The sequence below is a fragment of the Leptonotus elevatus genome, chromosome 20 (assembly GCF_054856555.1).
Source record: "Leptonotus elevatus isolate MCC_2025b chromosome 20, RoL_Lele_1.0, whole genome shotgun sequence".
Lineage (NCBI taxonomy): Eukaryota > Metazoa > Chordata > Actinopteri > Syngnathiformes > Syngnathidae > Leptonotus > Leptonotus elevatus.
The window spans coordinates 7,464,485-7,477,285 of NC_141258.1; the positions used below are offsets into that span (position 1 = coordinate 7,464,485).

General features: G+C 41.0%; 3 protein-coding genes across 3 annotated transcripts; 1 reads left to right on the top strand and 2 right to left on the bottom strand.

Moving 5' to 3' along the window:
- The first annotated feature begins 4,204 nt into the window (after nt 1–4,204).
- On the top strand, nt 4,205–7,880 carry LOC147156833 (ras-related C3 botulinum toxin substrate 1). Its single transcript, XM_086063999.1, has 6 exons — nt 4,205–4,637; nt 5,674–5,745; nt 5,823–5,940; nt 6,331–6,393; nt 6,490–6,649; nt 6,813–7,880. Exons 1-6 carry the CDS (start codon nt 4,603–4,605, stop codon nt 6,941–6,943), a joined length of 579 nt encoding a protein of 192 aa, XP_085920125.1. The 5' UTR covers nt 4,205–4,602; the 3' UTR covers nt 6,944–7,880.
- Nucleotides 7,378–11,008, bottom strand: crym (crystallin, mu). The gene is made up of 8 exons (XM_086064000.1): nt 10,765–11,008; nt 10,347–10,497; nt 10,218–10,280; nt 10,052–10,153; nt 8,590–8,773; nt 8,373–8,494; nt 8,183–8,267; nt 7,378–8,111 (listed from the first exon to the last, which is right to left on the bottom strand). Exons 1-8 carry the CDS (start codon nt 10,929–10,931, stop codon nt 8,044–8,046), a joined length of 942 nt encoding a protein of 313 aa, XP_085920126.1. The 5' UTR covers nt 10,932–11,008; the 3' UTR covers nt 7,378–8,043.
- Nucleotides 11,009–11,521: 513 nt separating this feature from the next.
- Nucleotides 11,522–12,618, bottom strand: snu13b (SNU13 homolog, small nuclear ribonucleoprotein b (U4/U6.U5)). The gene is made up of 3 exons (XM_086064001.1): nt 12,418–12,618; nt 12,127–12,247; nt 11,522–11,920 (listed from the first exon to the last, which is right to left on the bottom strand). The coding sequence occupies exons 1-3, from the start codon at nt 12,418–12,420 to the stop codon at nt 11,658–11,660; spliced, it is 387 nt and encodes a 128-aa protein (XP_085920127.1). The 5' UTR covers nt 12,421–12,618; the 3' UTR covers nt 11,522–11,657.
- Nucleotides 12,619–12,801: the final 183 nt, after the last annotated feature.

Genomic DNA, 12,801 nt, shown 5'->3' on the forward strand with positions numbered 1-12,801 from the left:
ACATAAACGGCACACGTGACGTCAGGACGTCAAACAGAGGGCGCAGGATGAGGGCGTCTCCGTCACTTCACTTCCTTTTCGCAAACTTTCTTCCATTGTCCCATGTGGTGTCGCACAATGAGTCCTCAGCCTCAACCTCTTCCTGGACTCGGGTCGGGGATCGTCCCTGGAAAAGTGAGCTGAGTCACGAGTTCACATTGGCAGGGACACACAGGAAGTATTGCTCTAACTGGCGTCATGCGCCTGTATAATTGTGCCCGTGTGGAACTGCATCGGATCATAATTAGAGCTGTGGCTAATATTTTATTTTTGTACTTCGCTATATGACAGTGGAATATTTGAAACAGCTCGACTTGCCTTTTTGATACCATGTCATTGCTCCGCAATGCATATTTGACCATAATAATACAGTTGTGTCAAATTAAATACAAGGTGTTCTAAAAGTCTGATGAAAATGTGAAACTCATAGAGCAGGCGTCTGCACTTCAATGCGCCAACAAAATCTTGATTCAGCGGATGCTTCGAAGAGTGATCACGTTTTACCCGAAGCAACTTCTCGAAGGCTTCAAGTGTAAGATTATGACCAACTGTTTTCACCAGTGGTGGTGGTAGTAGCAGGCCAAGATTAAGAACAGATCTGGTTGCACGAAAAAGGAAGTCTATAGTGGATTAGGGTTAAAGGTCAAGTTTTGAAATGATATCCTTAAAAAATAATTTCTAGACGCGCAAAATGTAAACACATTTTTAAAACGAGTTTAAAAGAAGGGATTTCTTCTCCAGCTTGCCATTTGCTTTATGACAGTACATCCCCCTTTTAGGCATCAACAAATTCTACAGCCACAAGTCATTTGAAGCATGTGACCATGTAATTGCGGCAACCTCAGAAGCAGCCAGGAAGGCACCGACTGCTTTCTTCAAATGAGACACTTTCAGTATCGGTGGGTTGTTCCATGTTATTATACGTATGTTCGACATCCGTGTTTTCAGTTCCAGACTAAATACGATGGGACCGTTACTCTCCAAATCCCACGGTTCAGCCGTGCCAAAGTCCTGTAATCAATGAAACACTAACTTGATACATGTGTTGTCACAATACGCACTCCGTTTACCATCCAGATACAAAGCATATGTCCTGCAAACGAATGAGCATGTGCATAAATCATATGAGAGTCAGAATTAGTATTCATTCCTTGCTGATCAATTTTTGACCTATAAACTCCATCCCAGCCGCCACTAAAATGTAGTCATATTTTAAGAAGAAAATAACAAATTTGGACGGATGTGCTTGAAGCCAGCCCCCTACAAGGCAATGCAAGTCAGCCGCATTAAGATATGTCATGCACACATCTCGGGAGCTTGAGGATGAAGTGACCCAGAGAGTTGCCGAGTGCATACAGATGACCACGTTCGTGTGCAGCGAGGCCGAGCACACGCATACGGGCTGATGCGGTCATTTCGCATGCATTGATTCTGATAATGAAAGCCACTTCTGTTAATTGAATGCAAAGGGAAATAACGCAACTCTGCTGTATTCTCATATTTGTTGTTTGATTTAAACTACACTCCGAATCCAAAAGTATTCGGAGGCTTGTCAACACGTTCCCAAGGCGATTGGAAATAGATCTTCAGATTTTGTTTCATGCAAAGAGTTGTTGACAAGCCTTCTAGGAAATGTAGGCGAGTGCTTTCCCTGCGGGCTGAATTGGAACACACACACACACACGAAAACAAAAACAATCATATTACAACAAGTGATCAAAATGACCACAAATGCAACTTTTTATCACAAACAGAGACAAACACATTTCCCAATTCCTCTCTAAGGCTTCTTCTTCTTCTTTTTTTTTAACTGGCTGCTCATTGTTCTGGATGACAAAAAATTCTGCTCAGCAGGTGCCCATATCACATCTTTTGGATTTTTAATTAATTGTACATTACAAAATAACAATTTCAAATGATAAATGTAGTATTATAGAATCTCTCCACTATGAATTAGTCATGCCACCTATGCTAGGCTATCGTTGGCTTGTTTACGGTGCTAATGCTAGTTTAGTATCGCTAGCGCTCTAACCTAGTCTTGGTTTTAGTCTCACTTTGCCTAAAGTCAGTTGGGACAGGCTCCATTTGATCTCATCTATGAAGGACCATGGCCATTTTTTTCTGAACTCAAAATCAAATCTGACCCTTGAGCACCAAAGTTTTCAACTTTTATAATCAATTCAATATGCAGAGATCATCCTACCCCAACCCTAAAAAAAAGCAATGTTGCAGACATTCTTACAAATGCAAACACTTCCACACATAATGAATGAATGAATGAATGAATAGAGTATCTTTCCAATTGGGAGTGTTGCGTTAGTCGTCACATCCAGCATCATCAGCATGTGACTCACCTCGCAGCTCCATTACATCTGATCCAATCGGATCCCCAAGATGACTCTTGTCCTTTTGTTACCATGCCGCGTTTCTTTTCTGATCAGATAAACATAGCTTTGTGACTCCATGGGACCTAACAAGCACCCCCCCCCCCCCCCCTCTCATGTGATGACTAACGATCTGCATATGCTGCGCGCCCTTTGTGAGATTTTCATTTGTTTCCTTCTCACTGGATATTACATTGATTTAAATGATAAAAGTCGGGCAATATGTAGGGCTACCTGTGGCGATAGTGAGGACCTTCATAGCACATCACCAATCAAAAATGTCACAAAAATAGCCTACATTGAAATAATGACAATCTTGTCATTATCACAAGAGAGGTAACGACCAATCGCAGCTCAGCTTCAGAAAACAGGTGAGCCGCGATTGGTTGCTTCTGTGATGTCATTTTCAGTGGACAGCAAGTGGCAAAATGGCCGCCCCTGAGATGGGGAAAAAAAATAAATAAGAAGGTGGATTTTGCTGCTTAATTCCTATGTCACAAACGCAATATTAATCAGAAGACTGTGTTTAAGTGGGGCTGCGTAGACATTTTTGGGGTTGACTACTCCTTCAAAAGCATCATAAGGTTTCTCTGAGCCACCGAGTTGCTCAGAGTATAGTCATAGTCGACTCAAAAACTTGTTTTTTTTGTTAAACCCCCTAGCTCAGAGTAGTTTTTGGTTGTGCAGGACCTGGAGACAAACTGCTGCACCAGAGGAACAACCTCAGCTGGGTTCAACCATCTGTTTCATGAGCTCATTGAAACAGGGGAAATGGATTGCAGGCATGTACTGCATCTCTGATTGCTCTTTGGAAATGTTGACTTTTTTACTAAATCAGGTGACAGCAGACTTCCTGTGGACCCCAATATACAAAAACGACTGTTCAAATGTACAGTATTGCGTAGTGTACCCACTGCTTGACTTGAAGTCGGAGCTTTGTTAAAGGCTGCGGTAGATTGTAAAATATATTTGCCTCCTGAGTTTGTGTGAATTGTGCCTCTAAACATTTTTTCCTCTTGTGTCATTTTTACATCTTCCGTTGTAGCTCCTCTTTAGTCTTTATCCTCCTTTTTAATCTCCCACCTCTATTTCCTCCTCTACCACAACTAATGCTTACTGGGGACGGTTATCTCCATTTGGATAAATGTAAATAAATAAATAAATATTAATGTATCTCGTGCGTTGGTTTGCATTAGATGATGATGATGATTCTGGCTTCATTTAAGATTGATTTGCAGTCGCTCTACTCTACTTTGGATACATTTTTGCAGCACCACCGATAATCTCTCACACCAATCCAGTGTGCACCTTGGTTGGGAATCATCAATTGTGTTGAGTTATTCAATAAATAGTAACTACAGTGATTTATGTAACAGGTTCACTATTATATTTATGTTTATAATATTTTTGTTGGTTGTTATTGATCGCATGTAGAGATTAACACTATTTAGTAGGTGACTAAATTGGCCTAATCTACACTCTTCCTGTATTTAAATCTAGCTATCTATCTCGCTAACATATTTTCCTGCTTTTAATAGTCAGTCAAAATGTTATTCGTTGTTGCCCATTTACATAGCTTCACAAGGTATTCGTTGTGTTACAGTTAAAATTGTCAAAACAAGAATGATAAATAGGTTTAACATCAAACGATCAGCCTGCCAAGCACTTACAAAAGACAAATAAATACATATTTAATACTAATGAAAATAACTGATTTGATTTTTTTTTTAGATTCAGTAAACGAAGCAAAAAATATTTGAGAAACTCTAAAAATCGACAGTCTTGGGGGTGAAATCACTGTTGACGTCAGATCATGTAGTCCTAGTTCCAAGCAGCAGGTGGCAGCATTTACCTGTCCTGGTTTGACCGGATGTGCCTTGCAGGGATTCTCCGGCTTCATCTCTGCACAAACTGGGGCTGTTTTCCCCTTTAATCTCGACTCCAGAGTTTTTTTTCTTCCTGGGTGTTGCCTTCCCTTTTTCCAACTTTGGCGTGTCTGTGCACTTTATCTTGACGTGTAAACTACGGGAGTGTGCCAATATCTCCTTCGATATCCAACTATTTTTCTATTCAAGCGCTGTCGCGTTCACGTCTTAACTTTTTTTTTTTAAGGACTTGTTGATTTTCGACTGGCGTTAGCCGGCTAAGCTAACTGAGCTAAGCAAGGAGCGCTTCCCAAATGCAGGCCATTAAGTGTGTGGTAGTGGGTGACGGGTGAGTTCTACTTTACTTTATACGTTTTCGGTTACCTCTAAAACCGCCATGATCACAGTTAAGTATTTAATGTGTTGTTGTTTTTTTTATTTACATTGACCCAGTTAGCGGCTAACAGGCTACCAATATGAGCGACAGCTGTTGCTCCGGATAGCTCAGCAAGGCTCACTTATCCTCACATCTCATGCATTAGACACATAATTTAAATTGATTTATTTATGTATATTGTTTATCAATAGGGCAGTGATACAGTGTAATGGTCACTATTAAGTATTAACTTTGCTGTGAGCATTTTTCATGATAACGCAAGCTGACGTATTGAGCAACCTTTGGACGCCGGACATGTTGCTAGGGCTGGGTCGGGGCATATGGTTTTAAAAACAGTAACACAGAAATGTCTGATTTCAGTTGATTTTTCACTTTCATCTCCTACAAAATGCAAATGACAATTACATTATAGTATTCAAAATAAGCTTTGCTTTGTTTTCCCTTTGTTTTGATTTCTGACCTAGTTTTTGTCTCATTTTTCCTCGAGCATTAGCTTGTATGAAGTTCCACAAAATAATATATACATGTTATGTCTTGCAATAGTGATGACACCATTTTTCAAGTTTAATGAACACATTTTCAAAAACACAACCCCCTTTTGAACTTGTTATACTGTAAATGCATATCATGGTAAAAAAAAAAAAAAAAAAAACGTAAAATCACAGCATTACTTCCTTCTGCTTACTCTAGCATGGACTGTTAAAAAAAACAAGGGCTGCCACCAGAGTACAATTTAATATGCCTGTGTTTATCTTTCTTTTTATTTTTGCTGCACTGTTTGTGTTCAAATCTTCTGATGCTAATTCATGAGCCCATCTATGATGTTTCACTTTATGTGTTACCATAAGGCTACTGGACGTTCACGCATCTATGGACAATTAGTTTCCTCTATGACCCAAACTTGTTTTTAAGAATATGTAAGGAAGCTGGAGTACAGGAGAACATGTACATGTTTAGTGATGATTATTTATTTGTATTTTTTTTGCAGGGCTGTGGGTAAAACATGCCTGCTCATCAGCTACACTACCAATGCTTTCCCCGGAGAGTACATCCCCACTGTGTAAGCCACACTAGAACATAGTGACTTTAACAATTGTGTTTTTTTCGCCCATATTAAAAAAAATTTTTTTCTTTCAGCTTCGACAACTATTCAGCAAACGTGATGGTGGACGGCAAGCCAGTGAACCTCGGCCTCTGGGATACTGCGGGACAGGAGGACTACGACCGACTCAGGCCGCTGTCCTACCCGCAGACCGTACGTAGACACCGCATTGTTTGCTTGTCGCGCGCCACGCTGTCACGCCTTCAGCGAGCCACCGGCCGTCTTGAGTCATTCGCAGGCCCAGACGAGAGCGTGCACACTCAGCAATATGGAGCCTTGTATCCATAGTACCTATACACAGTCTGCAAGGCAGCTGGAGGGAGTGAAAGGAGCTGTTGTTTACTGCCTTTTGTCTTTACTACAAATCTGCCTCTGTGCCTTAGAAAGTGGGAGGCGGTCTTAAGAGAACATAGTTTCTGCAGGATTACCATATTGGGCAAAATAATTCACACCATTCCTGTTTTTCAGGATACATCCCGTCACGTCAACGAGACTGTGGAAGTGAACTTTACAACTTTTTAACTTTGTTTTCCCCCCTTCTAGGATGTATTCCTGATTTGCTTCTCGCTAGTTAGTCCCGCCTCTTTTGAAAATGTCCGCGCTAAGGTGAGAATACAGCCTCTCTTTTAATAACATTTTTTTCCCCCTCCATCTTAATGTTATCTTTGAGATGGCTCACTGTCCGCTGTCTTTGCTCATTAGTGGTACCCCGAGGTGAGACACCACTGCCCCAACACCCCCATCATCCTGGTGGGCACCAAGCTCGACCTGAGGGATGACAAGGACACCATCGAGAAGCTCAAGGAGAAGAAACTCGCACCCATCATCTACCCTCAAGGCTTGGCCATGGCGAAAGAAATAAGTGAGTGACGCACACAGATGTGCATTTTTATTTTTTTTACTTCATCTACAAATAACCTGACCCACCTGTCGGGTTTTCAAAATCAAATATGCACAAAAGTTTGCTTTGCTTTTAGTTTAATTGTTTTTTAATTGCAGCATTTCCCTCCTTTTTCCCGCACCAGGTGCTGTAAAGTATCTGGAGTGCTCAGCATTGACGCAGCGCGGCCTTAAAACAGTTTTCGACGAAGCCATCCGGGCGGTCCTGTGCCCACCGCCCGTCAAGAAGAGGAGAAGGAAGTGCAGCGTTTTGTAAAAGCGGGAGCACAAGAAACAGTCCAAATTCGCCCACCAAGAGGGAAGGCCCTGCTTTCCTCCGTTTTTTTCTTCTTTTTTTTGTTTTATCAACGCTCTTGTCCTTTAAAAAAAATAGAAATAAGATCAAGAGCATATTGGCTGCTTAATTAAGTCAACACTTTTCTATTCAATGTTGAGATGATGAAGTAAGTTGTGAGACCTTTTGAAGACATTTTACTTTATAGAAATTCCTGAGGCCTTCATGACATGACATCGCCATGAGAGGAAAATATTGGGTTCTGCACCCCCGAAATCCACTTCCAGGCGGTGGTAAAAACATTTTAAAAGTCATTTGTCTTTTTATTGTGAACGAAGGACCTATTGTTTACTTACTGACTATAAAGTCAGCAAACAGTACACACACAAAAAAAAAAAAAAGACAAAAAAATCTTAATTCTTTTTTTTTTATTTGACTGAAATTGATACATAATGCATCCTGTTTATGAAGAAGCTGTTGAATGCTTGGCGACGAGCGTCGTTTTAACAGCCCTACGTGATCCTCGGCACAACACAGTGCTCGGTGAGTTAAGATGGAAGTCATTCATGTAAGTTCGGTATTTCAACACTAATGGCGAAAATGCAGAGTTTTGCTAGTTGAATTTCTTACCTTAGTCGTTTTCCCGACATTAACATTTCACACGCTCTTTTTTTATTGTCGTCTTGATATCCCGCCTATTGCGGTGTATCACGAGGAGCCAAGTGTGTCGTACAATGTGATGGTCAGCTGTAAGTTTTGAACGTATTGTCCCCCCCACCCCCTAAATGAGCAATGATCAAGTCGACGTCTGGACTCTTTTGTTTCAGTGGCGCATCATTGTGCACGCTTGGATTTACAGTTTTGCCTAATATTATATAATTTCATGTTTTATAAGTAAATAAAATCAACAAAAATGCTATGATTGATGTGCGTCTTGCATTTTTAGGATTTGAGTAATTTTCTGAAGCATGCTGACTGAGTGATTGATTGTCAGTATAGTGCCCAACACTTCTGGAACCTCATCAGGTCAAATAATACCAAAAATGGATGCATAATCAATTTGGAGGTAAGTAACTTCATGGTTACTCGGTTGTTGATTTCCACCGGTCAAACACCAACTTGGCGCTCACTGCATCTTCAACCCCCATTCCTGTAAAAAAACACTTAATTATTTTGTATGAGTAGGGGAAGTAAATAATACAAGTAGCAGGTAGTGCTCACCAAGGGATTTAAACACTGTTGTCTTCTCTCTGAGTGCAGGTTTTCCTCCATTGAGAACTTCTCCGATCTCTGCGAACACTTCTACCTGGAAAAACAACGATGGCGTCGCCCATAAACTTCATTACTACCAAGAAGGCCAACACTAAGTTGATTGAATTGAAGAAAGAAAGAAAGAAAAAAAATGACTGACCTTGGAGAGGATGATGTCACCCGATTCGACCATGGCTCCCTCCCTGCTGTCAACATACACCACCGCCTCCTTCATCAGCACGTCGTCCACCTCTCGCCAGTCTGGCCTGCAAGCTCCCACCACTGCGCAATCGGTAACAAGTTTTTTTTTTTTTTAATGGTTATGGTTGGCAACTAGGGAAAAAAAAAAAGAAGCTATTTCCCCTACGTAAACTTACCTACCACGTGGGCTCCCGGTTTGACCCACTTTCCAAAGAGCACCGGTTCTGAACTTGAGGTTACCGTCACTATGACGTCAGCTCCCTTCACTGCCGCCTCCGCCGAGTCGCAGAGGATAACGGGATCACTGACGGAGCTCTGAAAGCTGTCCATCCCTTGTTTCCTGTGGCCCCACACTCGCACCTTTTCAAGAAGATTCAAGGTTAAGGTAAACACTAAACAAAAAGTCATGCACATCAGACGCAGCTGCAGTGAATCATGGTAAACAAATTTAAATTATGTTTGTTATTAGTGCAGTAATCCCACCTCCCCTCTTTAAATACTTCCTAGACCTGTTAAAAACACTTAATTGTTTTATTTTTTTAGTCTTTACACAAACGCTTAAAATAATACAAAACACAGAGCAACGGATACGAAAAATTATTGGTGTAGCATCCCTGTGTTTAGAATAATCACATCCCATTTTTTTTCCAAAATGACAAACTTATCTCAAAAAATATATCACTTATCATGCACATTACTAAATGAACCTACAGCTGTGGCACACTTAGGCATGAAAACAAGGATAGAGGATTTCGCATTCTTAAGAAAAAAAAAAAGGGCTTATCTTGAAATACTGCTACTTCTTTCCAATTTACAGTCTAAAATAATTGTGTGCCACCCTCCAGTGGCCGACGCTGGAACTACATCCAAAATGAATGGGAGGAACATAAGACTTACCGTACATTAAATTTTACCAGATTTAAATGAATAAATAAATAAAAAATCAGTGAATGACTTGCTGGTTAAAAACACTGACAAAACTTTATCAACAACATAATTGACCGACACCAAATAAGCCTTGAACCATGTTAGGAAGCACCTTTTGCTGATTATGAGGTTTAACTACATAACAAATTTCCACTGACGAAAGAACCTCATTACTTTCACTTTGAGTCCCTTTGTTGTTAATAATACATTCCAGCCAGAAATTAAACCAATATTTAGTTTGCTAACTAATTGATGAACAAATGAACACAAATGCAATACTGCATGAATTTCTTTTTCACTTTTGTTTACAGTTCAGCTTTGCCAGCGTCTACGCCCTACCGACAGTAAAGGCCTTCTTTTTTTTTTTGCTACAGCTCTTGCATTGGATTTTATTACAGATGTAAATCATTAAACACGCGTTGATGTGACAAGCCCGTAGGTGGGCAAACTTGTGCTCAAGGGTCATGTTTGGTTTTAAAATGGCGAAGTCAATCCTTCCAAGGTAGAGAAAAAAATGGCATATTTTACTGATTAGAAAAAACATTATCCTTAAATTTTTCCTTTAATGTTATTTAATATTTGTTTAATTTTACAAGACAAAAAAATCGACTATTTTCTTCCAAAATTTTTTTGTCATTATCTTTGTCTTAATCAGCAAAAAATCGGTCTATTTTAAAAGAGCCCTTGTACAGTAATAATAATCTTTAGTACCTCTTTAAATGAAAACATCTCAGTGAAGATACTGTAGTGGCCCAGGGCTTGTTGTCCTGTTCCCAAGATAGCCAGCACCTCTGCTTGGGTTGGCATCAGCAACTGCACAAATGATGTCCACACTTAATGGCCTTTAAATGCCAAACACGAGAAAGAGAGCGCAAACCTTAGCAGAGATGGCCGAGACAGCGGCCGTCCTCATGCAAGTGATGACGTGTCCCTCCATCACCTGGACATGGGTGCGAATGTTACCCCAGTGACGTGCAGCAGTCACGCACACCCAAGTGCTACTCACGGCTTTCATGGTTCCGCTCACGGGGTCCAGCAGCACCACAGTGGCTTGAACCGTTGGTAGGTTGGAACCTTTCTTCCTGTTGTAGACGCCCACAAACTTTGTGCACAAGATTCCGTCGTTTTCCATGTATGTTGGCATCAAACACATGTACCTGTCGAGAACGGAAACGGCGCTGATGTGTAAAACCCGGAAGTCGGAAGTCCGTGGCATCTACCCCATTGTTTACACTGAAGACAGGCGGGGTTACGTTTGTGAGATAGTCTTAGGTTAAAATGTTTTACGAAAACGTGAGGGTAGTGTTTACAGGGACACGTTCCACATTTTAAAATAAGTTTGTCATTGGGTTGTCTTTTTATGGAAAGGGAAAAAAGTAAATAAAATCTCAACTCTGATACATAGCATATTAATACTAGCTTACCCGTTACATTTCTGCAAAGGCAGGGTAGACCTCACAGGTTGAATCACCTCCGAACTGTCCCTTCGTGAAAATTTAGCTAAAGCTTCCTCCAGATGAGGAATGAGCTCCCCGTAGTGTAACAGACGAGAAACTTGCTGTTCCGAAATGATAACTGGTGGCTCGGCCATGGCTGCAGTACGTCTGCTTGCGGTCTTGGGATCTTTTTGTAGTCGTGGCCAAACTCTGGAGTGGAGCGCGAGTTGCGTTCAAGAGCCACTACTTGCCCCTTCGCTTGTCTGCATGCAGCTTCGGGTTGGTTTGGAAGTGGGTGGAACTAACCGCTTGACTTTTGACGTACATTCAGTGGGTTTAAATGTTATGGTCAAAAGTTGTCAACATAAAAACGAGTGGCATGGATGCAATACAACATGTCCCCGGCAGAGGACGCACACGTTGAATGTTTGAAGTTACATAGAATGGTATTTTTAATCGAGCGTTCCCCCCAGAACCATGTTTGAAGCGCGTTTGTAGTAATTTGGAGTCGTTTGCGCTCAATTTTTAGTGTCAACTGCGGCAAGGGTCCGAAGGAACTGGTGGTTCTCAAATAGGGGACCACGGACCCACAGGGTAGGTCAGCTGTAGCTTGGGGGTCCACAAAATAATAATTATTTTAAAAAAGTATTTCACATAAGGTATTTGATTATGAGGTGTATGCAGTGTCACAATACAAGAATACAAAATAGACAACACTTTATAAAAAAAAAAATATTTATTATGAATCAGGCAATGCAATGCCTTGACAAACAATCATAAGTGGTCCTAACTAAAAACTATTTTTGTCTCACATGATTCATAACTTGAAAATATCTAAATTGAAACTTATTTTCGGTATGAATGGTGAATAAAAATTTTTTTTACACAAGCAGTCTCTCGATAGCCATTTGGATCGTCTGGATCTGGGGTTTGAGCTGAGAGCCCTCCTTTATGGTGACTGAGGTAGCGATGACGGGTCGCGACACCCCACAGGCGCGACCTAGGGCCTGTTTGGAACGAACAAACACATACGGGACGTTCTTGTCCTCGCAGAGCAACGGAAGGTGGAGGATGATCTCCAGTGGTTCAGCATCAGCAGCCATGACGATGAATTCAGAGATTCCTCTATTCAGGGTCTTTGTAGCTGGGGGGGAGAAACAGTGGTTATTAGTATAGGGTTGGGGGAAAAGCAATGCCATTAACCCTTTAATTCAGTGTTTCCCAAACTTAGTTGATTAAAAAAAAAAAACTTTTTAAAGTATTCACATAGATAGTAACGTCACTGTCAAGGAGATAAATCTAAACTATATTAACCTAAAATGATTTCAGATTAGCCAAGAGGACCCTTACCTTCATTGGCCCCCTTTCTCAGCTGCTTGTAGTTGGAGGCTTGCTGCACCAAGTCCAGGATGGTTTTGGTGAACGTGGCGTCAGCCAGCGGGTAGGCCTTCGGGTTAACTGGGGCTTCGGACTGCACACAAAATACACGCGTTTTATAACCACACAGTCAGATGAAGCGAAATGCACCAATAGTGCCGCAGTGATTTTAAAGATGAGCTCATCTTAGTTACTTTGAAGCTAGTAAGTAGTTAGCATACATATGCTAATAGCGTGTTTGGTTCCATTCTGTAAGCCACTCACCATTGTGAACAATTCTTCTTGGTATTTCGTCCCTCTCGGCGAAATGCTTCACGGAGGAGTATTTCCCTTCGCTGGGGATAGAGGAACAACAAAACGCGAAATTAAAAGATGTCTTTTTCGCACTGCTACAGAATGCACAAATGTTGCTATTCGTCGCAAGCTCGAACGTTTGCTTCACGTGTAGGGTGGTACGCATGCGCAGTTACGATGCTGAAGGATACAGGAAATGGCACTGCTTCTTCCTGTGGTTTAACAACGGTTCCCAAGTATATTATTGGTAGCTCTAATATGTATTCTAAACCTGTCTCTTTGTGGACAATTTTTTTTAAATATCAAATGTCTTAGAAGAATATTAACTAATGAATGTTTTCTTTTACCTCTTAG